Raw genomic sequence first — 27449 nt, 5'->3', positions numbered from 1 at the left:
TGTAGGTGACAGAGAATATGTTGAATAATGTTTATTCAGGAAAGGACATCCCCGATAAATGGGAAATTGTCCTACGATATTCACTTGAAATGCCGACAGAAAATATCCATACCAAATGCAGTAAAGTTACGTTGAAAGCGTTTCAAGAATGGCAGCAAAATCCCGAAGTTAAATAGTCATCAAAGACTAACTGCATTTAACAATCACACTACACGAAATATGCATGAGCTCAAAACAGTTCAGAGCTCAACACAATGATTTACAAATCAACGCACACGAGATGATGAATAAAAACTCATAGTCGGTCTATGGTTCAAATGGGTTTGAGCACTATGGGACTTAACAGCTGTGGTCATCAGTCCCCTAGAACTTAGAACTACTTAAGCCTAACTAACCTAAGGACATCACACACATCCATGCCCGAGGCAGGATTCCAACCTGCAGTCGCGCGGTTCCAGACTGTAGCGCCTAGAACCGCTCGGCCACTTCGGCCGGCCATAGTCGGTCTATCCTCAGTTCTGTAATACAAGTGGAAAAAGTTAGAGTCCTCCTCTGGAGTACATTCAGACCTCTCGAAATGTAAAGTCCCTTGATAAATTAAAATATGGTAGTGGCCGTTCACTGTCCAGAATCGGTAATTTCCAAGAATGATTGCCTATCGAAGTCGCTGTGTCCAAACGATACACATCGAACGTGCGATTGTAAATCGATCATGCGACTCTGGTGGCGGGCGTTGTGAGTATGTTTACGTTGGTCACTACAGCAACGAAAAACGAAGAGTGTTACAAAAATACTTGTAATTGCAGACGACTTACCTTACTCGTCGTCGGTGTTGTCGTCATGTGAAAGCCCATTACGGTTGTCTGGATGGATAATTTGGAAGAGTAGAACCATGTATTCTTCCTGATACTCGTTCGTTTTCCGCACTGTCCGCAATGAAATTGTAACGGTATTTCAGCATCGAAACTGTTCTTACGAAGTTTTACACACATTTCACCACCACAGTCTACACAGTCCCTTCTACCCTCGTCCCTTAGTACTCCGTATTTGCCACAAAAAGTCGAACAATTTTCTACGCTGGATAAACATGGATAGAATCCGCCGAAGAAACGTCAAAAACACCAGACTAATGACATAAATCGTCTGAGTTTCCCTAGCAACTCACAAATAATTTGCGGAGGTATGTAACTTAGAGCAAGTAAGGGAACGACGAAAAACAGATAAAAATGACGATAAGAAATAATTGATCTCAACGCCCGCCACCGCAGGTGCATGATCGATTTACGATCGCACACGTCGATATGTATCGTTTGGACCCAGCGACTTCGATAGGCAATCATTCTTGGAAATTACCCCAGACACGTGAGGCAATGCTGACCCTACGACTTATCTTAGAAGCTACATTAAGGAAAGGCAATCCTACGTTTCTAGCATTTGTAGACTTAGAGAAAGCTTTTGACAATGTTGACTGGAATACTCTCTTTCAAATTCTGAAGGGGGCAGGGGTAAAATACAGGGAGCGAAAGGCTGTTTACAATTTGTATAGAAACCAAATGGCAGTTATAAGAGTTGAGGGGCATGAAAGGGAAGCAGTGGTTGGGAAGGGAGTGAGACAGGGTTGTAGCCTCTCCCCAATGTTATTCAATCTGTATATTGAGCAAGCAGTGAAGGAAACAAAAGAAAAATTCGGAGTAGGTATTAAAATCCATGGAGAAGAAATAAAAACTTTGAGGTTCGCCGATGACATTGTAATTCTGTCAGAGACAGCAAAGGACTTGGAAAAGCAGTTGAATGGAATGGATAGTGTCTTGAAAGGAGGATATAAGATGAACATCAACAATAGCAAAACGAGGATAATGGAATGTAGTCGAATCAAGTCGGGTGATGCTGAGGGTATTCGATTAGGAAATGAGACACTTAAAGTAGTAAAGGAGTTTAGCTATTTGTGGAGCAAAATAACTGATGATGGTCGAAGTAGAGAGGATATAAAATGTAGACTGGCAATGGGAAGGAAAGCATTTCTGAAGAAGAGAAATATGTTAACATCGAGTATAGATTTAAGTATCAGGAAGTCGTTTCTGAAAGTATTTGTATGGAGTGTAGCCATGTATGGAAGTGAAACATGGACGATAAATAGTTTAGAGAAGAAGAGAATAGAAGCTTTCGAAATGTGGTGCTACAGAAGAATGCTGAAGATTAGATGGGTAGATCACATAACTAATGAGGAGGTATTGAATAGGATTGGGGAGAAGAGAAGTGTGTGGCACAGCTTGACTAGAAGAAGGGATCGGTTGGTAGGACATGTTCTGAGGCTTCAAGGGATCACCAATTTAGTATTGAAGGGCAGCGTGGAGGGTACAAATCGTAGAGGGAGACCAAGAGATGAATACACTAAGCAGATTCAGAAGGATGTAGGTTGCAGTAGGTACTGGGAGATGAAGAAGCCTGCACAGGATAGAGTAGCATGGAGAGCTGCATCAAACCAGTCTCAGGACTGAAGATCGCAACAACAACAACCTCAGACTCTATCACCCACTCCATCAAAAACCACACAGTACCACAGAACATAACGAACATAGAGGTGCCCAGTTTCGCTCCCTTGAGTTCATTCGAATAGTCCCAGACTCCACTTGACTTCTGCAGTGTTTCGTTACTGTCTGCTTTACCATTGGCTGAAGGCTGTCCCCACCAAAAATAAATCGTTCTTAAGTTCTACAAACATGATCTGACTCAAGTTGACCGACTTCCCATACCACACTAATACACTATAACAATATTTAAATAAAGAAATGTTATACCTATTCAGTCACACTCAATAATTACAAATAAACGTTTATTCGTATATAAATGAACTAGTATGGTTGGGCAAATGCACTCACGATAAATGACAACTGACAGTCGTTAAATGTTGTTCAAACAATTATTTATGCCTTCTTGACGGTAGTTGCTTTTGGTTCTCTTCTCAACTGTGGTGTCCCCTGTTGTGACTTAGCACGACAGCCAAGTCACAACGAGAGGAAGGCGAAAGGCACGCGTTAAGCTCACGCAGATTGGCGTGAGGTCTGGAACAGTTAAAAGGAAATGAGAACTTAGAAAATGGACGCAGTTGCTGTAATACTTAACTTTAATCCACATTTGTAGAACATCGCTCTTGATGATACATGTTATAACCACAATATATATAGCAAAGGATTATGGCGCCTTGCTAGGTCGTAGCAATTGTAGCTGAAGGCTATGCTAACTATCGTCTCGGCAAATGAGAGCGTATTTGTCAGTGAACCATTGCTATGAACGTCGGTGTGGTGTCACCGCCAGGCACCACACTTGTTAGGTGGTAGCTTTAAATCGGCCGCGGTCCATTAGTACATGTCGGACCCGCGTGTCGCCACTGTTTGTGATCGCAGACCGAGCGCCACCACACGGCAGTCTCGAGAGACGGACTAGCACTCGCCCCACTTGTACGGACGACGTAGCTAGCTAGCGATGCACACTGACGAAGCCTCGCTCATTTGCAGAGCAGATAGTTAGAATAGCCTTCAGCTAAGTCAATGGCTACGACCTAGCAAGGCGCCATTAGTAGTTTATTGCCTGAATCTACAGAGTCTCACTTGTATCGTCAATAGCGATGTACAACAAGGATGGATTAAAGTTAAGTATTCCAGCAGCTACGTACTATTCTTTATAGTATTCATTACGTATCCTGTTTCAGACCTATCTCTAGCCTGCGTGAGTTAACGCGTGCCTTTCGGCTACTTCCGAGTGGCGTGGCTGTTAACCTACGCCACAACAGTCGGCTGTACAACTGGGCGAGTGCTAGTAAGTCTCTCTAGACCTGCCGTGAGGTGGCGCTCGGTCTGCTATCACTGACAGTGGCGACACGCCGGTCCGGCGTATACTAATGGACCGCGGCCGATTTAAAGGCTACCACCTAGCAAGTGTGGTGTCTGGCGGTGACACCACATCCCCAAACACATGTGACTGACCACTTTAGAATCAGCACAGTTTTTTAATAACACTTGAAATTAACATTTAAGCGAAGTTGCTGGCAAAATAGTAAACTGTACATTAATTAACTACACAAGTATGAGAATATGTGAGGTATTCACGTTGCATTCATTTGCTTCGTAATTGTGGAGAATACAATGATCTGACAAACATTTGCGTTATAAAAAAGATATAAAAGACATCATAAGTCAATAAATTAAATTGATACAGACGAGTGGCTTCCTTGGATGATAGCTATCATGTAACGCTATCATCTGAGTATCGGTTGTCGAAATCGCATGAAGAATTTAACAGTTGTTACTTTAGAGGGTCGTTGTGAAAATGTTTATTCACTGTGAAATATTAACTTCTGTACTACAGATAATTTGGAGTTGGAATTAAAATCCATGGAGAAGAAATAAAAACTATGAGGTTCCTCGATGACATTGTAATTCTGTCAGAGACAGCAAAGGACTGGAAAAGCAGTTTAACGGAATCGACCGTGTCTTGAAAGGAGTTATAAGATGAACATCAACAAAAGCAAAGCGAGTATAACGGAATGTAGCCGAATTAAGTCGGGTGACGCTGAGGGAATTAGATTAGGAAATGAGACACTTAAAGTAGTAAATGAGTTTTGCTATTTGGGGAGCAAAATAACTGATGATGGTCGAAGTAGAGAGGATGTAAAATGTAGACTGGCAATGGCAAGGAAAGCGTTTCTGAAGAAGAGAAATTTGTTAACATCGAGTATAGATTTAAGTGTAAGGAAGTCGTTTCTGAAAGAATTTGTATGGAGCGTAGCCATGTATGGAAGTAAAACATGGATGATAAATAGTTTGGACAAGAAGAGAATAGAAGCTTTCGAAATATGGTGCTACAGAAGAATGCTGAAGATTAGATGGGTAGGTCACATCACTACTGAGGAGGTATTGAATAAAATTGGGAGAAGAGAAATTTGTGGCACAACTTGACTAGAAGAAGGGATCCGTTTGTGGGACATGTTCTGAGGCATCAATGGATCACCAATTTAGCAGTGGAGGGCAGCGTGGAGGGTAAAAATCGCAGAGGGCAATACACTAAGCAGATTCTGAAAGATGTAGGTTGCAGTAGGTACTGGGAGATGAAGAAGCTTGCACAGGATAGAGTAGCATGGAGAGCTGCATCAAACCAGTCTCAGGACTGAAGACCACAACAACAACAACTTTAAAGATACTGAAAATATTTTTGTGTCACTGGATGTTCCTCATTTTTCTGAGAAAGCAAATATATTCATATTTGCTTTAATACTTAACTGTAAATTACTATAGATTCACAAAGAGCTGTAAGAAGTCATCTTTCAGCTTGTCTGACACTCCGCCATTTTTGATGAATCTTCTGGTCGAAGGCAATGCGAGCAACAGCCGTCCAAATTCCCAGCTTTGGTATCTATCGATTTCCTGCGACGCTGCTCTTGTACCTGGACTCGCCCATACTGGCCGCCTAGCTGGACCTGCCATGACGCTCCCTGAGCCCTGGGCCCGCTAGCATTCAGCCATACAACAATTTTACCTCCCCTCATATCACTTCCTGGCAGCCCAATAACTCGTTTACATACGTGTGACGTTACAAGCGGTTGTCCAAGGACTACATTACTCCACAATCAGAGGATCGATTCTAGAAACTGTTCACCAAGCGCCTCAGTGAAATACCCATGATTTCAAGGCAATCCCAGATATCTCAAAGACTGGTTGTTGAAGTCTGCACGATAAAAAACTGCATCCATATCATTCCACATTAACTCAACACCAGAAGCCAGAAAACCGCATTCAACAAGGCCAGTGTTGTGAATGGCTTTTGTACCAAATGGAACATAACGATCACATTATAAATCATGCGACATGAACTGATGAATCTGGCTTTACTCGTGAAGGTATTTTCAACCTCCACAACAGCCATTACTGATCAGAACACAACCCACATGTCACCTGTGAACATGGCTTTCAGGCACGCTTTACCATAAACCTGTGAGCTGGAGTCGTGGGAGGGGTGCTTTTAGGCCCTTCCTGTTGATGGACAAGTTTCTTTGCAATACATTGCCTGGTGCATTAGAAAACGTTCCCCTTGGTGTTAGGCGACAGCTATAGTTTCAGCAAGATGGTGCACCGCCACACTGTGGAACGTATGTGTGTAACTAATTAAATGAAGCGTTTGCATGGAAATGTATTGGTTGTGGAGGTGACATGTTCTGCCTTCCGTACTCCTCGGACCTCAGTCCACTAGATTTTTGTGTGGAGACACGTAAAGCAATACGTTTATAGTACTCCACCCACAGATGTACACGACCTAATAGCTCATCTGCGTGGCACCTCGGCAGTGGTGGATGCAGGTGTTGCAAATGTGTTGCATAGGGTCCAGCAAAGTATGATATAGCGAGTGGCGAGGTGTTAGCAAATGCAAGGTGGTCGCTTTGAACCTCTTCTTTAAAGTGAATATTCCTAGTACTTGTACGTGCTGGCTCGGTGAAGATAAGACTGGATGTCAAGTGTACAGAATGGAATTACTGTGAGTAGCATAATGTGTAATCTAGTGTAGCCTAGCTATTGTGGTTTTTGTACCTCATTGGACACAAACCACGCTACTGAATCCGCAATTATTTTCTGTTAGCTTTATTTGTGTCATGGATGAAATGAAGTGTTCATTTATGTCTGTATGAATTCCATGTTACGTCTTAATGTTTAAATAAAGCTAACAGTAAAGGAAAGAAATACACAATATACCGCTTTGCGAAGGTGAAAATTGTGTAAATTGGATGCAATCCGATGCTTTAATTGAAAAAAATGTTTGGCGTGAATGTGAATCAATGAGCGGCGAATCTGCGTATGTGTGCCCCATGGCATGCCATTGAATTAATGGGACAGCTCCAGTACAGCACAGAGTTCATGCTGTCTTCTTGGCGACGCTACACGCAGTTACACAGTTGTCACAGTCTCATTTTTTAAAATCGCATTTCTGTCAAACCTACTGGCGGGACTACGTTATGCTACATACTCTTTTGTCTTGAACTGGGATGAGGAATCGCATGCCGATCACCAAGTGTGGCATTCTTCTTCACCATGTATATGTGTCAGCTTCAAGAAAAATAAAATTAATTTCTTTCATCAGAACATTAGGGGACTGAAAAACGAGATAGATGAGCTTCTCGTATTCCTAGAAGATGTGGAAAATTCTGAAGTGATAGATGTGCTGTGCCTCTCTGAACACCATGTAACAAGGGGATGGAGAAATTAAACGTCACAGATTACAGACTTGCATCAGTTTTGTTTAGAGTTAACATGGAAGAAGGAGGAGTTGCAGCATATGTAAAATTCAGACACAAAGTAAAAAATATTCAAACAAGTAGTTTTTGTGTTTATCAGGAACTTGAAGAATGGGCTTGTGAGTTGTACCAGCAGAATAGTTCTCTGATGATGTAAAGTCTACAGATCCTCTCTAGGAGACTTTCAGCTATTTATGAGAAATCTAGATGCATTATTATGCTACCTGTCAGACAAGAGAAAACAGACAGTAATTTGTGGAGATCTCAGTGTAGATTTCTTAAATGATAAAGACAGAAAAAATAAACTAGAATCAGTATTGTGTTTCAATTTAATTTCAGTAGTCAGTTTTCCAACTCATGTGCAGTTAGGTAGTAGGACACTGACTGATAACATTTTTATAGACAGTGCTCAGGTTGAAAAAGTTAATATGTACCCAGCTCGTAATGTATTACCTGACCATGATGCAAAATTAATGAAATAAACAATATGGCACCTTACAGCACTGAGGCAGGTTCACACAAAGCAGTGAGGCTTATTAATGAGAACAGGATACAAAGTTTTAACATTAAGCTAAAAGAGGTGGTATAGAATGAGATTTGTACAGAAAGAGATGCTAATGTCAGATTCAATCAGTTTAATCCATAGTAAATTTTTGTCAATATTTGATAGTTGCTTTCCCTAAAAAGTTATCCAAAAGATCCATAGAAAACAAGTAACACACGAGTAACTAAAGGAATTGAAATGTTGTATAAGGGGAAGAGGGAAATTTATAAAAAGCTCAGAATAAGTCAAGATTCGACATTGTTTGAATACTAAAAAAATACTGTAATGTTTTGAGGAAAGTCATTAAAAAGTATCCCGACATAACTTAATAATGCGGATAGTAAGATTAAAACTAGATGGGATATTATCAAATAAGAGACAAGACACCCAGTCAATGTACAAGATATCATAACAATTAAACTAAATGACAAATTTGTGACTGATCATTCACAATTTGCGAGAATTTCTATCAAGTATTTCCTAAATGAAGCAGCAAAAGTAGGATTAAATGGTTCAGTTGAAGAAGCAAGAGAATATATTAAAAAATTTAATACCGCAACAATTTAAACAACTTGAAGTAGCACCAACTTCCTTCACTGGAATTAATAAAATTACAAAAATTCTAAATAACAAAAGTTCATGTGCTGTTGAAGGAATTTCGGATACAGTTCTGAAATTTTGTTCCAGCTTAATAAATAATGTCCTTGTTGATGTACGTTATTCAATGACGGATGGTTATCATGTGCTAATATGCTACAACATACAGTAAATATCGCACTAAGATTATGCCACTTCGCTTCGAATGCAAGCTGGAAATCGCACTAAAATTACGCTATTTCTCATAGAATGTGAGCTAGAAACTACTCTAAAATTACGCCATTCCTCACAGAATGCATGCTGGTATGCCACAGTCGAAAACATGTTTTGTAGAAATCTCTCTGCGGGAACTAGAAACCAGTTTAGTGTGCTGAAATCATGATCAGCAGCACTACGATCAAGTCAGACAAGAGATGAAATTACCTGTTCTGGACGGTGTATGCTCTGATGTGACGTCATCCTGTAGAGTACACTCAACACCCGGTATTTTTCTTTGACATTGTTTATAGTATATTGGGCAAGTATAGAGTATGAGGAATTTTTGAGGAGCTGTTGTTATTAATGGCACTGTGGTCACGTAATATATATATATATATATATATATATATATATATATATATATATATATATATATTGGGTGGTCCATTGATCATGACCGGGCCAAATATCTCACGAAATAAGCGTCAAACGAAAAAACTACAAAGGACGAAACTTGTCTAGCTTGAGGGGGGAAACCAGATGGCGCAAGGGTTGGCCCGCTAGATGGCGCTGCCATAGGTAAAATGGATATCAACTGCGTTTTTTTAAAAATAGGTACCCCCATTTTTATTACATATTCGTGTAGTACGTAAAGAAATATTAATGTTTTAGTTGGACCACTTTTTTCGCTTTGTGATAGATGGCGCTGTAATAGTCACAAACGTATAAATACGTGGTATCACGTAACATTCCGCCAGTGCGGACGGTATTTGCTTCGTGATACATTACCCATGTTAAAAAAAAAAAAAAAATTGGACCGTTTACCAATTGCGGGAAAGGTCGATGTCGTGTTGATGTATGGCTATTGTGATCAAAATGCCCAACGGGCGTGTGCTATGTATGCTGCTCGGTATCCTGGACGACATCATCCTAGTGTCCGGACCGTTCGCCGGATAGTTACGTTATTTAAGGAAACAGGAAGTGTTCAGCTACATGTGAAACATCAACGAAGTAGGTGTTTTACCTGCTGTCGCTGCTAATCCGCACATCAGTAAAAGACAAACTGCGCGAGAATCGGGCAAAACGTCGGTGTTGAGAATGCTACATCAACATCGATTGCACCAGTACCATATTTCTATACACCAGGAATTGCATGGCGACGACTTTGAACGTCGTGTACAGTTCTGTCATTGGGCAAAAGAGAAATTACGGGACGATCACAGATTTTTTGCACGAGTTCTATTTAGCGACGAAGCGTCATTCACCAACAGCGGTAACGTAAACCGGTATAATATGCACTATTGGGCAACGGAAAATCCACGACGCCTGTGACAAGTGGAACATCAGCGACCGTGGCGGGTTAATGTATAGTGCAGCATTATGGGAGGAAGGATAACTGGCCTCCATTTTATCGATGGCAATCTAAATGGTGCAATGTATGCTGATTTCCTACGTAATGTTCTACCGATGTTACTACAAGATGTTTCACTGCATAACAGAATGGCGATGTACTTCCAACATGGTGGCTGTTGGGCACATAGCTCGCGTGAGGTTGAAGCGGTATTGAATAGCATATTTCATGACAGGTGGACTGGTCGTCGAAGCATGGCCCGCACGTTCACCGTGTCTGACGTCCCAGGATTTCTTTCTGTGGCGAAAGTTGAAGGAAATTTGCTATCGTGATCCACCGACAACGCCTGACAACATGCGTCAGCGCATTGTCAATGCATGTGCCAACATTACGGAAGGCGAACTACTCGCTGTTGAGAGGAATGTTGTCACACGTATTGCCAAATGCATTGAGGCTGACGGACATCATTTTGAGCATTTATTGCGTAAATGTGGTATTTACAGGTAATCAGGCTGTAGCAGCATGCGTTCTCAGAAATGATAAGTTCACAAAGGTACATGTATCGCATTGGAACAACCGAAATAAAATATTCAAACGTACCGATGTTCTGTGTTTTAATTTAAAAAACCTACCTGTTACCAACTATTCGTCTAAAATTGTGAGCCATATGTTTGTGACTATTACAACGCCATCTATCACAAAGCGAAAAAAGTGGTCCAACTAAAACATTCATATTTCTATTCGTACTACACGAATATATATTAAAATGGGGGTTCCTATTTAAAAAACGCAGCTGATATCCGTTTGACCAATGGCAGCGCCATCTAACGGGCCAACCATAGCGCCATCTGGTTTCCCCCTTCAATCTAGACGAGTTTCGTTCTTTATATATATATATATATATATATATATATATATATATATATATATATATATATATATATATATACATCTGCGAATCATAGCGGACTATGGGGCACATACGTTGGTACATGCACAATAATCACAACGTTTATATTGAGCGAGATAATGAGGCAAGTACATGTTTTTTAAATGGGACGCTATACTTTTTTTACCATCATTAGAACGCTCTGTAGACGAGTATAGTGATGCAATGCATGTTGCTATTGTGATTCAAACTTTGCTTAAAAGAGGGCGGATGAGAATTTACCTTCGTAGCGTAGGCCGTGCATGCTGCATAGAGCACGGCAACTCGGCCTGCGGGTCGCGCGAGGCGTGTTTACAGTCTGCAGCCGCTTCCGACCGCCTCGACCTTCAATCCTACAATATTTCCCAGCGTCTTTTAAGCGAAGTTTCAATCACAATAGCAACATGCGTTACATCACTATACGCGTCTTTTCCAGAGCGTTCGAATGATGGTAGAAAAAGTATAGCGTCCCATTTAAAAAACATGTACTTGCCTCATTATCTCGGTCAATATAAACGTTGTGATTATTGTGCATGTACCAAAGTATGTGCCCCATAGTCCGATATGTTTCGCTGAAAACCGCATGCCGATACGTGCAATCGCCCCCGGTATAAAGAGGGTGTTACGTCTTACGCGACTCACCCTGTATATAGTGCATGTGCATCTACCTTATAATCACATTTTACATCTTCTCTATATTTACTTTTACAACATATTCAATCAATAGGTTCCAATCACATTTTCATAATACATCTACAACAGACAGATTACACTGGTTACAATTTCACTTTTTCGTTTTCTATAACTCTATTAAATACAAATATAATTATCGAATTAAAGACAATAATGCCCATTTTTTAAATCATCATCTTTATTTACAACTAGAAAATTGTATGCATTCCCACTCCTTGCGCATTTGCATATTTTTAGTGACGTACTATTAGTTTAACTTGATGGCTGCCGGCCGGTGTGGCCGTGCGGTTCTAGGCGCTTCAGTCTGGAACCGTGTGACCGCTACGGTCGCAGGTTCGAATCCTGCCTCGGGCGTGGATCTGTGTGATGTCCTTAGGTTAGTTAGGTTTAAGTAGTTCTAAGTTCTAGGGGACTGATGACCTCAGAAGTTGAGTCCCATAGTGCTCAGAGCCATTTGATCCATTTTTTGAACTTGATGGCTGAAAACATGCCTCACATTATGTTTGTCTTGTTTGAAAAGAATAATTACATTAGCTTTGTCTCTGATTAACTGTTTTGGATTCTTGTTATACGAGGGTTGTCCAGAAAGTAGGTTCCGATCGGTCGCGAAATGGAAACCACAGTGAAAACCAGAAACGTTTTATTTGCAACAGTTAGGTACACCTTCTACCTACTTTTCTACATAGTCGCCGCTCCAACTTCGAGTGTTGCCGTAGTGTTGTATCAACTTTCCAATATCCTCATCATAGAAAGCAGCCGCCGGTGCTTTCGGCCAGTTATCTGCACTGGTCTGCAGCTCGTTGTCTGTGAAAATTGTGTCTTCATAGCCAGCGACTCTTGTGAGCAGAGACTCATGGGGAGCCAATTACGGACTGCAGTGTGGGTAATCAAACACTTCTCATCGGAAACACTGCAGGAGCGTCTTCATTGCCCCTGCAGTGTACGGCCGAGAATTGGCATGAAGAAGGAACTGCTCGTCAGTTGTGTTCTGTGGGCAGCATGACGCAGGCGAAATCTTTAACCAGGCCCTCATACATGGCGGGAGACGTTATTCCCTAAGCATCTTTACGCGCTCACTGTTCACTCAAAGCTCAAAAGAGCGACACGACACAATCGACTGGCATACTAGAGACACTGCCCAACACATCTGTGCAAAGCTTAACCGGTTTTTCCCAGTGGTTTCCATTTCGCGACCGATCGGAACTTACTTTCTGGACAACCCTCTTATGTTTGACATAGACAAAAGCTGTATACACCATAATGGCCATCCGTAGAAAAGTATGCCTTCATATGGTTTTGCTTATCACAAACAATACCATCAAAAATAAAAATAGAATATGGTAGCACTTCAGCAGATTATGTTACATCCCCCCTATTTGAACGTGTGACGTATCCAATATCATTCAAGTTTTCAAATACTGGTAGTTGTAATAGTAATATATATATATATATATATATATATATATATATATATATATATATATATTCCTGGAAATGGAAAAAAGAACACATTGACACCGGTGTGTCAGACCCACCATACTTGCTCCGGACACTGCGAGAGGGCTGTACAAGCAATGATCACACGCACGGCACAGCGGACACACCAGGAACCACGGTGTTGGCCGTCGAATGGCGCTAGCTGCGCAGCATTTGTGCACCGCCGCCGTCAGTGTCAGCCAGTTTGCCGTGGCATACGGAGCTCCATCGCAGTCTTTAACACTGGTAGCATGCCGCGACAGCGTGGACGTGAACCGTATGTGCAGTTGACGGACTTTGAGCGAGGGCGTATAGTGGGCATGCGGGAGGCCGGGTGGACGTACCGCCGAATTGCTCAACACGTGGGGCGTGAGGTCTCCACAGTACATCGATGTTGTTGCCAGTGGTCGGCGGAAGGTGCACGTGCCCGTCGACCTGGGACCGGACCGCAGCGACGCACGGATGCACGCCAAGACCGTAGGATCCTACGCAGTGCCGTAGGGGACCGCACCGCCACTTCCCAGCAAATTAGGGACACTGTTGCTCCTGGGGTATCGGCGAGGACCATTCGCAACCGTCTCCATGAAGCTGGTCTACGGTCCCGCACACCGTTAGGCCGCCTTCCGCTCACGCCCCAACATCGTGCAGCCCGCCTCCAGTGGTGTCGCGATAGGCGTGAATGGAGGGACGAATGGAGACGTGTCGTCTTCAGCGATGAGAGTCGCTTCTGCCTTGGTGCCAATGATGGTCGTATGCGTGTTTGGCGCCGTGCAGGTGAGCGCCACAATCAGGACTGCATACGACCGAGGCACACAGGGCCAACACCCGGCATCATGGTGTGGGGAGCGATCTCCTACACTGGCCGTACACCACTGGTGATCGTCGAGGGGACACTGAATAGTGCACGGTACATCCAAACCGTCATCGAACCCATCGTTCTACCATTCCTAGACTGGCAAGGGAACTTGCTGTTCCAACAGGACAATGCACGTCCGCATGTATCCCGTGCCACCCAACGTGTTCTAGAAGGTGTAAGTCAACTACCCTGGCCAGCAAGATCTCCGGATCTGTCCCCCATTGAGCATGTTTGGGACTGGATGAAGCGTCGTCTCACGCGGTCTGCACGTACAGCACGAACGCTGGTCCAACTGAGGCGCCAGGTGGAAATGGCATGGCAAGCCGTTCCACAGGACTACATCCAGCATCTCTACGATCGTCTCCATGGGAGAATAGCAGCCTGCATTGCTGCGAAAGGTGGATATACACTGTACTAGTGCCGACATTGTGCATGCTCTGTTGCCTGTGTCTATGTGCCTGTGGTTCTGTCAGTGTGATCATGTGATGTATCTGACCCCAGGAATGTGTCAATGAAGTTTCCCCTTCCTGGGACAATGAATTCACGGTGTTCTTATTTCAATTTCCAGGAGTGTATATACTTTATAATTCGATACCATTTTCATGAAGGACAATGTTAACAATCACAATCGTTTTTTCACAGTTGGAAGGACCAAACATAATGCATTTAATTGTATCAGGAAACAGATCGCTACTTTGGCGATTTTGTGTTTGTACTCATAATCCACTTCCGGAAGCAAGAGGACTGATGAGAAGTTGGAGGCTAAATGAATCGCATCTTCAAATACACTGTGGCTTCGGATGTTTTAAAATGGTTGGCTATAACTTTTCCGTGTGCAGGAGGAGAGTCACATTTCCTTCCTAAGCTTGGGACCAGTTCAATTCTATACTTTAACCTGATTTTAAGTGCACTAAAAGGTATTTCTAAATCTTCAGCAGACTTTTAATCGATAAATCTTCAGTAAAAACTTGACTTACTTCAGATCTTCTGCAGTCCATTCACCTTTGTCTGTCTTCCTTACACAATTTTCTGGCCATCTCAAATATAAAAGTTTACATAAAAATGGATAGTATTAGGGCAACGATGATCATTACTAAAACTAAACTAAACTCCGCCCGAACAGGCCACGAAAGCCCAACTGCACCGACCGGCCGCAGTGTCGTCTTCAGCCTACAGGCGTCACCGGATGCTGATATGGAGGGGCATGTGGTCAGCCCGTCGCTCTCCGGGCCGTATGTCGGTTTACGAGACCGGAGCCGCTATTTCTCAATCAAGTAGCTCCTTAGTTCGTCTCACAAGGGCTGAGTCCACCCTGCTTGCCAACAGCGCTCGGCAGACCGTATCGTCACCTATCCAAGTGCTAGCCCGGCCCGACAGCGCTTAACTTCGGTGGTCCGACAGGAACCGGTGTTACCACTGCGGCAAAGCAGTTGGCGACTCTCACTGCTCCCAGACATTACTTGGTGAGGCAATGATCGTCAGTTTCCAGTATGACTGTCATTACCTGCCAATTAAATTTACTACCATTACCCCTAGATACATCAGGTAGTGCAACGACGAACAGTTTACCATGTGACTGGCATTACCCCCAGATATTATTGGATGGAGTAGCGATGGTAAGTTTACAATGTGACTCCCATTGCCTTTGAATACTGTTGGGTAAGGTGGTAGGCAATGATGGTTAATTTACAGGCTGCCTGTCAGTACCATAAATGCTTAAAATCCTTCATAAGCAGCTATGTGATACAAAATTATGGGTTACCTTGGTATGCCAGCATGCCAGCAGAAGCACTGAAAAAGGCAATTAATTGTGATCTGTATACTATGGATTTGCCTGCAATGAACACTATCTCACTCAACAGCCAAACGGAAGCTTCCGCATTATACCTCTTAAATTTGTAAAGCTGCTGGGCTGCACTCTCCGTCATGAGTACTACAGAAATACGAGAGATAAGGAACTGATAAGATGCTACTGCCTGCATCATGTACAGAATACTCTAACACTTTCCTTCCCATTGTGGCATTATTAAAAGTGCAACATATAATTCAGTTTAACTCTCCGATGCTAGCACATATCGCAGGTCCCCGCTGGTACATCCACCGAAACAATGTCAGTTGCAAAATAGAAAGCCCCAAGTGTAATACAAACAACATACATTCCAAGTTTCCTGCTTTAATTTATTAAATTCACAATACACGTAACACTATTGACAAACACCGCATAAAATTGGCAAACACGGACTGAATTACTTAGATGAGCTGTTAATACCTATGACAAAGTTATAATTAACAGCAGAAAAGCAATCCATGCAGTATTAGTCGTGACACTGTCAGACTGATACATCGATTAAATATCCAGGGGAATGGAATGAGGTAAGGGAAGGCAGTGGAGCATTCTAGAGAAGAAAGACTGAATATTTAGCAATCAGTGAAGATGAGAGTAATGCGGGTAGGGAGAAAGAAGATGAAGAAGAATATGAAGAAGATGAAGATGCAAGAACTGTCACAATTGTGCTTACAGAGTTGCCAGTGGCAGCAGGTGGCAGTCATCAAGAAGCAAGTAATGTGGTACTGATATCGGAGAGCGACACTTGTACGCCAAGCAACAGCAGTTTATTTCACTGTGAAACTGTAGTTACTGCTATAAAGCCAGTCAGTGCAATCATTTCGTTTATTATGTAGCTTAGACATATTGAGGCCAAGACTACTGGCTCGTGCTTTTCAGATTATGTTACCAATTCCTTGACTGTGCACGTTCTGAGAGCACATCGGCATTAGAGATTGCGTTATCTATTATTTGAATGTGCAAGTCCTGAAAGCACATATGTATTGAAGTCGGCTCAGCGAAATATGAAGCTCCATTAAATGCAGATACACAGACGACGACAACTCTCAACTTGCTGGCTAACAGTTTCTGCTTTCTGGAGCACATTCTCACTTGTCAGAACAAATTCAAACATGTTGGGTCAAGTTGGGGTTGGGGGTTGGGTTGTTTGGGGGCTGGAAAACCTAAATCAGGATGGCCGGACGCGGGATTGATCCGTAGTCCTTCCGCGTGCGAGTCCAGTGTGCTAGTCACTGCGCCACGTCACTCGATTTTGGTCAAGTCTTAACATCCTAACTCAGCAGGCAGGCAGGCTCTAAAAGTGAGCCTGCCATTTGCAGCAAATCATTAATGTTGTGCTATCACAGTCATCATTCAACGTTTCTTCTAGATACATGTACAACTCTCTAAAAAATGTGTGACATATATTACTAGTAACATTCTAACATTTTTCGTCTGCCAATTACCTGTAATTCAGGGAGACTATTCTCATTTCTCATTCAATGTTGCAGACTCGAAGGAGCTATCTCTGAAAAATACCCAGTTTTGACTGCAAGATGAAATCCAGAGCAAAAGTCGAAGGACTGTAAAAGACCAAAGACCAGCTTAAGTTTTTTAATGAACTCTCGACAAGTCTCGGTAGATTGAATAATGCGGACATCGTCAACTGTTTACATAAATACAAACCTATCAGTATTATTGTATTACTGAAGTATCTTGCAAAAATAATGAAAGAGAACTGAAGTTGTATTAGTGACATTTTCGCACAAATACTGGGTAATATTTCAGTGTAAGTTAAAAAAAAATTTGAATGTTCTCTCCATCTTGGCTGTTGTTTGTAATAATGGGGGAGCCGTCTCGTAATTGCATTAAATTAATTCCAGCTAATAATCTATAATCGGTTTCTGCAGAATTCACATTTAAAAATCGAATATGTACTGCTGTGATAGCTAATTACGTTGAGTTTGAGGATCCTAGACTCTTTTCGATTGCATGTTTTTACGTCTTTGAGAGGAAGAGTGCGTCAACTTACCAGTCACATACAATAAATTTTTCACTAGCCTGCATCATTCTCTTGCTGAAGTTAAGTGAAGTAAAAGGAATGTACCTAAAAACAAAAAATATTAGTTTAACGCCACCAGAATTTAGTAGTAACTAATACCCAACTAATGTTGGTGAAAGTGGAGACTTTTCAAGAGTGAGATTAAAGTTGACCATTAAGAGAAATAGTTCAACTGTATATTAATATTAATGAAAATAAAGGGTTCCATGCATGTGCAGACACAAAACTAAGAAAAGTTATAACAAATAAAACTACAGTAATAAATGTTCACTCATATGACGATGCTTGTTTAAGTGATAGCTGGTTTATATCCTGTAAATTGGAAAGCACACTGTACTGTTGCTAACATCCTGTTTCCTACCGAGTCTGAAGCATGTCCAGATGTTCAAGAAACAGAACATAATCTCCCTGTCAACGTCTACAGCATTCAGTACTTTGATTGTGAGTGGATACTCATAGAAGATGAGAAAGATCAGGCAAAATTTCGAGCTGTATCGTTATATGGCACAAAGCACCACTGCAAAGAACAGGTAGCTCTATTAAAGTTGCAGTCTGTGAATATGGGTACATACCGTTTGTATTGCATGAAAGACCTGTCTAGTCTAGCACACAGAAGCATTACTGTTTATAAGCATTCAACTGAAACATGTAAGCGCTCGTTGTGCTATTTTTATTACACAGAAAAATTGCACACACTCGCTTGTATTGGCACAGTTTAAGCCAGTCAATAGTAAGCTATAGCTGTCTTTTGTAATTTATGCTGATACAGAATGCATGTTAGAACCATTTGCTAATTGCAGTCGTAGAATTAACTCTGGTTCCTATTCCGATCAAATAAATTTATGTACACCATTCAGCATAGCCAGTTATATACACTGTAGCTATGACAAGGTATATACAGAGTTGCAATGGTACTGAGGAAAAAAATTTCAAACTTATGAATAATAGTGTGTTTGATAAAACTGTGCAAAATGTATTAAAGATGAGAGACATAGAACTTGCGACATCTTGGGAAGATAGATATTGACCTGCTGCATTGCGTGCAAGACACAATTTTCAAAGAAGTGTTATTGTTAACAAAAATTTAGTTTTTATTGATTTAAATATAATTACTATAGCGTTTGATGAGCCACAAGCAGTACAAATCCGTTCATTATGGATATATACAAAACGAATTTCAATCAAAGCACATAAAACTGTGTTACACAGATACCGATAGCTTAATTTATCGTATTAAACCTTCAAATATTTATGGGGACATCAGGAGTAATGAACATATATGTTTCGATAGTCCAGATTTCTCTGTAAATAACAGGTATACAGAACAGTCCACTTGTAAATAAGAAGAAGAGTAGATCAATGAAAGAAGAGTTGAATGGTGAATCCGATACTGAATTTGTCAGTCTGCAAGCTAAAATGTATGCACTCGAGACTGAATCAGGAAGTATAATGCACAAAGGAAAGAGTGTGAAACATACTTGGTGTTAGAGAGTTAACCATCGATGATTACCAGCAATGTATGTTGAACTCTGAATTTAAAACACCTGCATAGCATATCATTCAGTCCAAATGCCATTTAGTTTCTACTGCCAAACAGCACAAGTTGGGTTTGTCAGCACAAGATGATGAATGTTTTATATGTACTGCCAGATAAACTGAGTAACTTGCTTGGGGTCACTATCACCTGAAAAATTATGGTAATGATGATCAACATGATGACTGATTTTATTGTGTATATGTGAAAATATAAAATCTGATTTCAATGTATGTGTGAAAATGTATCAAGATTACACATATTTTGTAAATGATTTATTTTGTGAAAATGTAAAAACATTAAATGTGATTTTTAACTCATTTAACTGTGATAACAATAAATTTTATTCATGGTGTAAAAATAAAAAAACACATAATACATTATTCTCATACCTTGTAATGTCTGTTACACTCGAGATAACCTGTGTGAATTAACACCATACACCCTTAGAAGTTCTGTGTCTTATGACATTGAAAGTAATGAAAGAGTAAAGCATAAAACAGAGAGAGATGAATTATGTGATGAGTTAGTGCAGTATTCAACATAAGCCTTGTTTTACTGAACTATAAAAGAAAGCGAGAGATGGATTACAGGGTTACAACATATATTGTGTGTGTGTAGGGGTGGGGGTGGGTGCATTTGTGCTCACGTATTTTCTTTTATAAGTAATAGAGGTTGTTTGGGTACAGTACTTTCTAACATGGTGTAAAAGTTCTTGTCGTTCAGATACTTTTGAACATGGCACTAGACGTTTGGCTACTTTTGAAAGTAATGCCATTTAACACAAAGTTTGTGTAATTTGGATACTTTTCAGGTCGTTCAGACTCAGATCATTCGGATACTTTTGGATGTGCCAGAATTTTGGATTGTAATGTCAGAGGGATTACAAAACACAGCTGTACTAATTCCGCCATCTTGGCTTCTTATTTTCTCATCATTTTAAACTTAGCAGAACTGGTATAATTCCACCATCTTGCATTTTTTAATTTCTCCCCACCGCCATCCTCCATTTCTTAAATTTCCAGTTAACTTGGTATTTTTGAATTTCCTGCCACCGATGTCTTGGATTTTTCGGTGACTGCTTTGCTGAACGGCAGCAGCTACTTGAACTGTGTGCTGGAAGCTCTGTAGCCATCCTACTGCAGGGCATATGAGACTGTTCACAAACACTGTCGATTGTAGAGATGAAGTTTTGGTGGTTTGTTTTGCAGGCGCGGGGCTTCACATGTCGGTCTTTCACGTACGCCAAGAACGAGAAGCGTTGCTACCTAAGTGGCGACGACTCCCTGTCACTCAACAATGCTCCGCTGCTCATCAAGAGGGATGCCGTCTACGCTGAGAAGCAGTGCAGCATAAGTAAATACTTACTCATTCTGTATATCCTCTTTTTCTAGTGATAAGCTTTGCATACCTCCACCCTCGCACTTGTTTCTATAAACATGGCGGATCGGCACTCATTCATCGCTTTCAAATTTTGATGATTCCGACGTTTCTTTTCTGCCCTTTCACATAATAATTCAGCATCTTATGATACATTTCCACATCACTTGATTAGTTGTTTGTAGCATATCTGTACTTTTGGGATTAGTGGCCGAGCGGTTCTAGGCGCTTCAGTCTGGATCCGCGCGACCGCTACGGCCGTAGGTTCGAATCCTGCCTCGGTCATGGATGTGTGTGATGTCCTTAGGTTAGTTATGTTTAAGTAGTTCTAAGTTCTAGGGGACTGATGACCTCAGATGTTAAGTCCCATAGTGCTCAAAACCATTTGAACCATTTTTGATTAGCTGTTTTGCTACGTAATTCTGTCGAAAATGGTGTAATGTGTCTTCATTACAATCTCGTATTAAGTCTAAAAAGTACAATTTTCACTTGAGACGCCACTCGCTGCCATCACTAAATTAGGAAATCATCTTAAAGCTGTTTGGCTCTCATCTCATGTATGGATTCTATATAAAGGCTCACCGTTTCACATTACCTTCAGAACCTTGTGAGACAACGGCTATTGTCAAAAACTTTCTTGGGCACACTGACCCATTTATTATCGTAGATAGTGGCTCGTTCGTTGGTATCGGAGAAATACAGGAACGTTATCAACAAACAAATCTCGGGCACAATGGGGAACACTTGAGGTAACCAGAAGAATGTACCAACAACAGAAAGCCTATACCAGTTTCTTTGACGCTTCGGTGTATTATCACTTGATACGATACGGAATGATAGTTGCATCTCAATGAATATTTGGCTGTAAAATTGTTGGCTGTAAGGTCCGCCAGCTATGCAAAACACCGTTTTTTTCTCAGTACCCAAACATGTTTCGGCACCACTGTGCCATCGTCAGTGGGTTTTCGTTTTTCTTTATTCTGTAATGTGAACATTTTTGTTAAATGATTATAAAATTATGTCGATGTTTAGTTCAAACAGTAGATCGTTTCTTTTTATAAATACCTTTACATTAGGCGTGCATGAATTTTCCAGATCACTTGTGTGTCAATTACTACAGGTAGTTTGTCATCTGCAACCAAACGATGTTGATGAGAAAGATTTTTGCTGGGAGTTAACCTATTTTCTAGAGTGTAATTTAGTTTGTCGCGATGTTTTCGCGCTTATATTCGGTTTCACTTACGTTTTCGTGTGGCAAGCACTTTCATTTTCCGCATCATGGTGAGGCGTTGTGATGCACACGTAACTATAACAAGTATTTCCACAAATAACGTAGTAAAACACTTTTCACTTCACCAAAACACAGTGTGATTGTGGTTTGTTGTGTGTCCCAGCCCAGTCAGTGTTCATTTGTTCACCGGAGAGTTCGGAGCCAAATTTGAATTTTGTTTGGATTTTATCTTTGTGTGTGTATGTGTGTGTGTGTGTGTGTGTGTGTGTGTGTGTGTGCGTGTGTGGGTGTTTACTGTGCGCTTCTTAGCTGTGTGTGTTGTCTTGTGTTGTCTTTTATATGGTATTCCTTTTGTGTGTAAATGGTGCGTCTTTGCAGATTTAGTGTATCTATTTTTCGTGTTGTGTGTGTGTGTGTGTGTGTGTGTGTGTAGACTCTATTTGTTTGTGCTGTTTTTATTTGTGAAGTTCCTTTAATGTGTTAAATAGTGTTCCCTTGCAGCGTGTAGTGTATTTGTTTAAGACCTGTTTTTCTTCTACTATTGCCTTCTGTACATGGAAGTTTTCTTCAATGGTCAGGTTGCTGTATAGGCTGTGACTGGGTTTTAGTATTCTTAAGTCTGTTTATATTGTGGTTGGGTGGTGAATTTGGGCTACAAGGTGGTCAGCAAATGTGCTATGGGAGCTGTTGCTTTTTAAAGCTCTGAGAAAAAACGGTGTTTTGCATAACTGGCGGACCTCACATCCAACAATGTTAACTGCAAACACGGCCAACACAAGGAGCTGCAAATCAAAATTATGAATATTTGGCTGTAAACTTTGATACACAGTTCTGACCAATAGTTTTGTTGAGTCTCAGCCGGATCTGAGCTAAGACGAGGCTGTCATTGTAGGCGATGATTACAGAGTGAGCTGGGCGACGTTGCGATCTGACGTAAGCAAGCTTCCGGTGGCGGCGTCATATGGAAACTCTTTAGCACGTGTCTGCGACGATGCCTCCCATTCGTTGCTGTCTCTGGCACCGACTGTCTTTAGCTTGTGGTGCCACTGTGGGTACCAGCTGTAACCTGGGAAATCTACCTCCGTCGGGTGATTCACTTGAATGCTGACGTTTTCTCTTGGAGTTTCACCCCCGTAAAGTTAGCCATCAAAGAGTGTTAAACTCTATAATGATAAAACAGTGGCCGGCTTGTGTGGCCATGCGGTTCTAGGCGCTTCAGTTTGGAACCGCGTGACCCCTACGGTCGCAGGTTCGAACCCTGCCTCGGGCATGGATGTGTGTGATGTCCTTAGGTTAGTTAAGTTTAAGTAGTTCTAAGTTCTAGGGGACTGATGACCTCAGATGTTGAGTCCCATAGTGCTCAGAGCCATTTGAACCATTTTTTTGATAAAACAGTGTTCACTTTCTATAACAATGCGTCACATCACTAACAACTTTAATATTGCTACAATTAAGAGCACCTTTAACCCATACCGACACAGACTGTGGCTCATTTATTTTACGATGGTTCCTCGTCTTAAGAACCAATGGCATTGTAGACATATAATAATATGTGCCCCTATCTCAGAAATCTGAAATGTCCGATAAGCAATAATTTCTCGGCTGTTAAAAGTCTCAAGCCCCGCTGCAGTCTCTACTTTAGCAGCACGTACTACAGCCACAGTAACCCAGCCATTATCATGTCCGTTAGTATCTGCGTTCGTAAGCGTAAAATTCAGTACACATCTACAAAAGACAGAAGGGCCTTACAGAATCACTTGGGCACCTACGCTGTTCTTCGTACTAATAACAATATTGATGATGATGAAGTCTCATACTCCGTGACGGAGCGTAGGGGAACGATGCGGAAGACCCGCACCGCCGTACAAAGCAAGGTCCTAGTGGAGGTGGTATGCTATTGCCTTCCTCCGACAGTAATGGGAATGAATGCTACGAAGAAGACGACACAACAACACTCAGTCATCTCGAGGCAGGTGAAAATCCCTGATCCCGCCGGGAATCGAACCCGGGACCCCGTGCGAGAACGATACCGCGAGACCACAAGCCGCGGACAATAATAATATTATCAACAGCTTTATAAACTGTCAGGCGCGAACGCCTTCTCCTTCTATAATAATCAATAGATTTCGTACATTGGAATGTAAAGGGCGCTCGATTCCCGATGACTATGAGACCTGAAATAGCTCCCACAAACTTTGCCGAGTGTTCGGTACAGTTCTGCACTATCGCCACATGAATAAAATACGGACTATCAAATTAGATATGTTCTTTATTTAAGAATCCCTGACAAATACCGTGTCGTTCTTAACGAAGAGGAAGGTTCAGGTTCAAAAGCACTTTAAGGCATTTTTTAGAGAGTATTATTACAACTTCTAACAGCGGTGTTGTTTCGCTCAGTGAACTTACCGGTGTCGGCTCCTCTCTCAGTGACTGGCCTGGACGGCTGTCGGCATAGTAAGTCGCTGTGCGGCTCTAAAATTACGAGTGCAGTAAGTGAGGAATCGTGTAACCGGCCGTGTCGAGGTATCCAGCCCGTATAGAACAATAGGAGACTTACAAACGTCTGCCAGCATTCCAAATGGATGATTTGTTGTTGGCCAATTAAGAATCGATGAAAGAGGCTGGGCACATAGGACCAAATGGCCCACGGGAGTGTTTATTGGGTCAGTTGCGAATGCAGCGTCTAAGACCTACGGCGGTACCATCGGCGGGAAGCGCGGCCGACGAGATATACGGGACCTCCAACGAACTTGTGACGTCACACTAGTAGGCTTGTACGCCACACTTCAGGAACGCTCGGCTTCGTGCAGGGCCCACGGGAAATCAATATTTAATTGAAGAGGTTCCGACTAAAGCTCTTAATTTTGTCGTGTGCTATCGAGAACTTTCATGCATTTAAACACGCAATCAAGAATTATTAAACGTGTCTGCAATACTTAACTCGCTTCCTGCTGGAAACGGTTACTAGTGCTCATAAGACCTGCGATGTCACGTGACTCGCCACAGCCTGTCTTCTTCGTGGGCCTCGGCGGGAAGGGGTTTGATGATGCGGCACTGGCGAAGTGGCGCCGGCAGTAGCATTGGCGGCGTGTTTAAATAAAATCACAAGTGAATATCTCTCCTGCTCCTTTCTCCGACTACACACGACAGTGAAGGGTATTTGGTAACCATACTGGCTGCATCAGTGAGCTATAATAAAGTTTTAAAAATAGGACAAGTGCTCTATAGTTGTGACTTCCAGCAGGGGGGTTCCCCTTTCCCCTCAAGTACTGCTCTCTCTATTACAGTCAGTGGGCTTCCTATCGTTTTAAACTTAGGGTGAGTAGACTTTAAATTACCTGCAATTTTTAAACTTAGGACAAATGAATTTTGTTAATTTATCCATTATTTTAAACTTAAGAGAAGTGAGTTCTTCAGTTTGAAACTTAAGGTAGCTGGTGGGAGTTAAATTGTTTAATATGCAATGTCAGAGTGGTAAGAACTATTCTTAACTGTCATGTCAGAGGGGTGTTGTTTAAAAATAGCACCATTGGCCTTAAAACAGGTTAGTGCATAAGATAGTGACAGCCCTCCAGTTTTTAAGTAAGCTCCAAAACAACTTGTTTAACCTGTGACGTCAGGAGGGCAGTTGTTTAAACTTAGGGGAAAAGTGAGCTCATGGTTTTTGAATTGAAGTAACACAATGACGTATGTGCTGGTCATTTTGAATTTCTTGCCAAACTTAAACTTAGGGTGACTTAGAGGAATTGGATTCAAATGGCTCTAAACACTACGGGACTTAACATCTGAGGTCATCAGTACCTATACTTAGAAGTACTTAAACCTAACTAACCTAAGGACATCACATACATCCATGACCGAGGCAGGATTCGAAGCTGTGACCGTAGCAGCCGCATGGTTCCAGACTGAAGCGCCTGGAACCACTCGACCACAGCGACCGTCAGAGGAATTGGAGCTAGGAGAAGCAGTATGTGTATAGCGTGAGGAATTCTATAGTGAACACACTGCCAAAAATAACCGTACTCCTCTGAGTGAATAATAGCTCAGGGAAAACATGTCCCTGAAAGGGCTACTACCTATAGTGTGAAAAACATCTTCAGGCTCATATGGGCATCCTTTATCCAATAGAAAGGTCTGGATCTGTAGCGCAAACAAACATCCTTTATCTCAGGTGGGAAAACACAGGAAATCTGGCAACACTGCAGGCTGCACTCCAGGTCATCCATCTTGGATTCTGACGTCACAGAGCACATGTATTACAATTCCTCTGACGGTCGCTGTGGTCGAGCGGTTCTAGGCGCTTCAGTCTGGAACCATGCGGCTGCTACGGTCACAGCTTCGAATCCTGCCTCGGTCATGGAAGTATGTGATGTCCTTAGGTTAGTTAGGTTTGAGTACTTCTAAGTATAGGTACTGATGACCTCAGATGTTAAGTCCCGTAGTGTTTAGAGCCATTTGAATCCAATTCCTCTAAGTCACCCTAAGTTTAAGTTTGGCAAGAAATTCAAAATGGCCAGCACATACGTCATTGTGTTACTTCAATTCAAAAACCGTGAGCTCACTTTTCCCCTAAGTTTAAACAGTATTACATGTCAGCCATTTGAAATTCTATACTTAACAAAAGTGCTTAGCAACAGGTTCGAGGTGCTACCTAGTGTTGATGATAACTTGGTGCCAGCACGGGATGCCTCTCCTGTGGGGCCAGCGGTCGATTTTCCTACCCAGTCTGGACAAGTACAGAGGCTGGGAATGCTTGTCATTGGGAGCTCCAATGTTAGGCGGGTGATGGAGCCCCTCAGGGAGATAGTAGGCAACGCGGGATAGGATTCCAGTGTGCATTCGGTATGTTTGCCGGGAGGTCTCATCCGTGATATGGGGGAGGCGGGAGCAACCCGCCGCATGTATGGGTTCTTAGGCCATCCTTGGCTACTTCCGGCAGCTGGCTGATTTGGTGAAGGCAACTAGCAACGCACGCGGAGTGCAGGCTAAGCTGTTTATTTGTAGCAAAGTTTCCAGGGTTGATCGCTGTCCTCTGGTTTGGAATAGAGTGGAAGGTCTAAACCAGAGGCTGAGACGACTCTGTGACGATATCGGATGCGAATTTCTCGAACCTCCGCTATTGGGTGCAGAATTGCAGGGGTCCCCTTAATAGGTCAGGCGTGCACTACACGCAGGAAGTGACAACTAGGGTAGCGGAGTACTTGTGGCATACACATGGGGCTTTTTTTTTTTTTTTTTGGTTTAGAGAACCCCTCCCTTGGAATCTAAGACGATTTGCCTGTTAAATCAGCTACAGTGACCTCAGAGAATCTTGGTCCTCTCAGATCAGAGATAGAAAAGATTAATATGATTTTAATAAACTGCAGGAGGATCCAAGGAAAGGTTCCAGAATTAGTATCGCTTACTGAAGGTTATAATGCACAGATAATATTGGGAACAGAAAGCTGGTTGAAACCAGACGTCAGTGACAACGAAATCCTAAGTTCACATTGGAA

The 27449-nt window shown here is 42.0% G+C and overlaps 1 protein-coding gene across 2 annotated transcripts in view; it reads left to right on the top strand.

The window, feature by feature from the left end:
• Nucleotides 1–27449, top strand: part of LOC126469895 (uncharacterized) — a 485688-nt gene that overhangs the window by 202062 nt on the left and 256177 nt on the right. For both annotated transcript variants that reach the window (XM_050097238.1, XM_050097237.1), the window contains exon 8: nt 20555–20699. In XM_050097238.1, the coding sequence (XP_049953195.1) occupies nt 20555–20699 (145 nt within the window). The remainder of the gene's footprint in view (nt 1–20554; nt 20700–27449) is intronic.

The sequence above is a fragment of the Schistocerca serialis genome, chromosome 3 (assembly GCF_023864345.2).
Source record: "Schistocerca serialis cubense isolate TAMUIC-IGC-003099 chromosome 3, iqSchSeri2.2, whole genome shotgun sequence".
NCBI lineage: Eukaryota > Metazoa > Arthropoda > Insecta > Orthoptera > Acrididae > Schistocerca > Schistocerca serialis.
The sequence above is the reverse complement of the archived record's forward strand: the minus strand, read 5'-3'. Positions and strand labels throughout refer to the sequence as shown.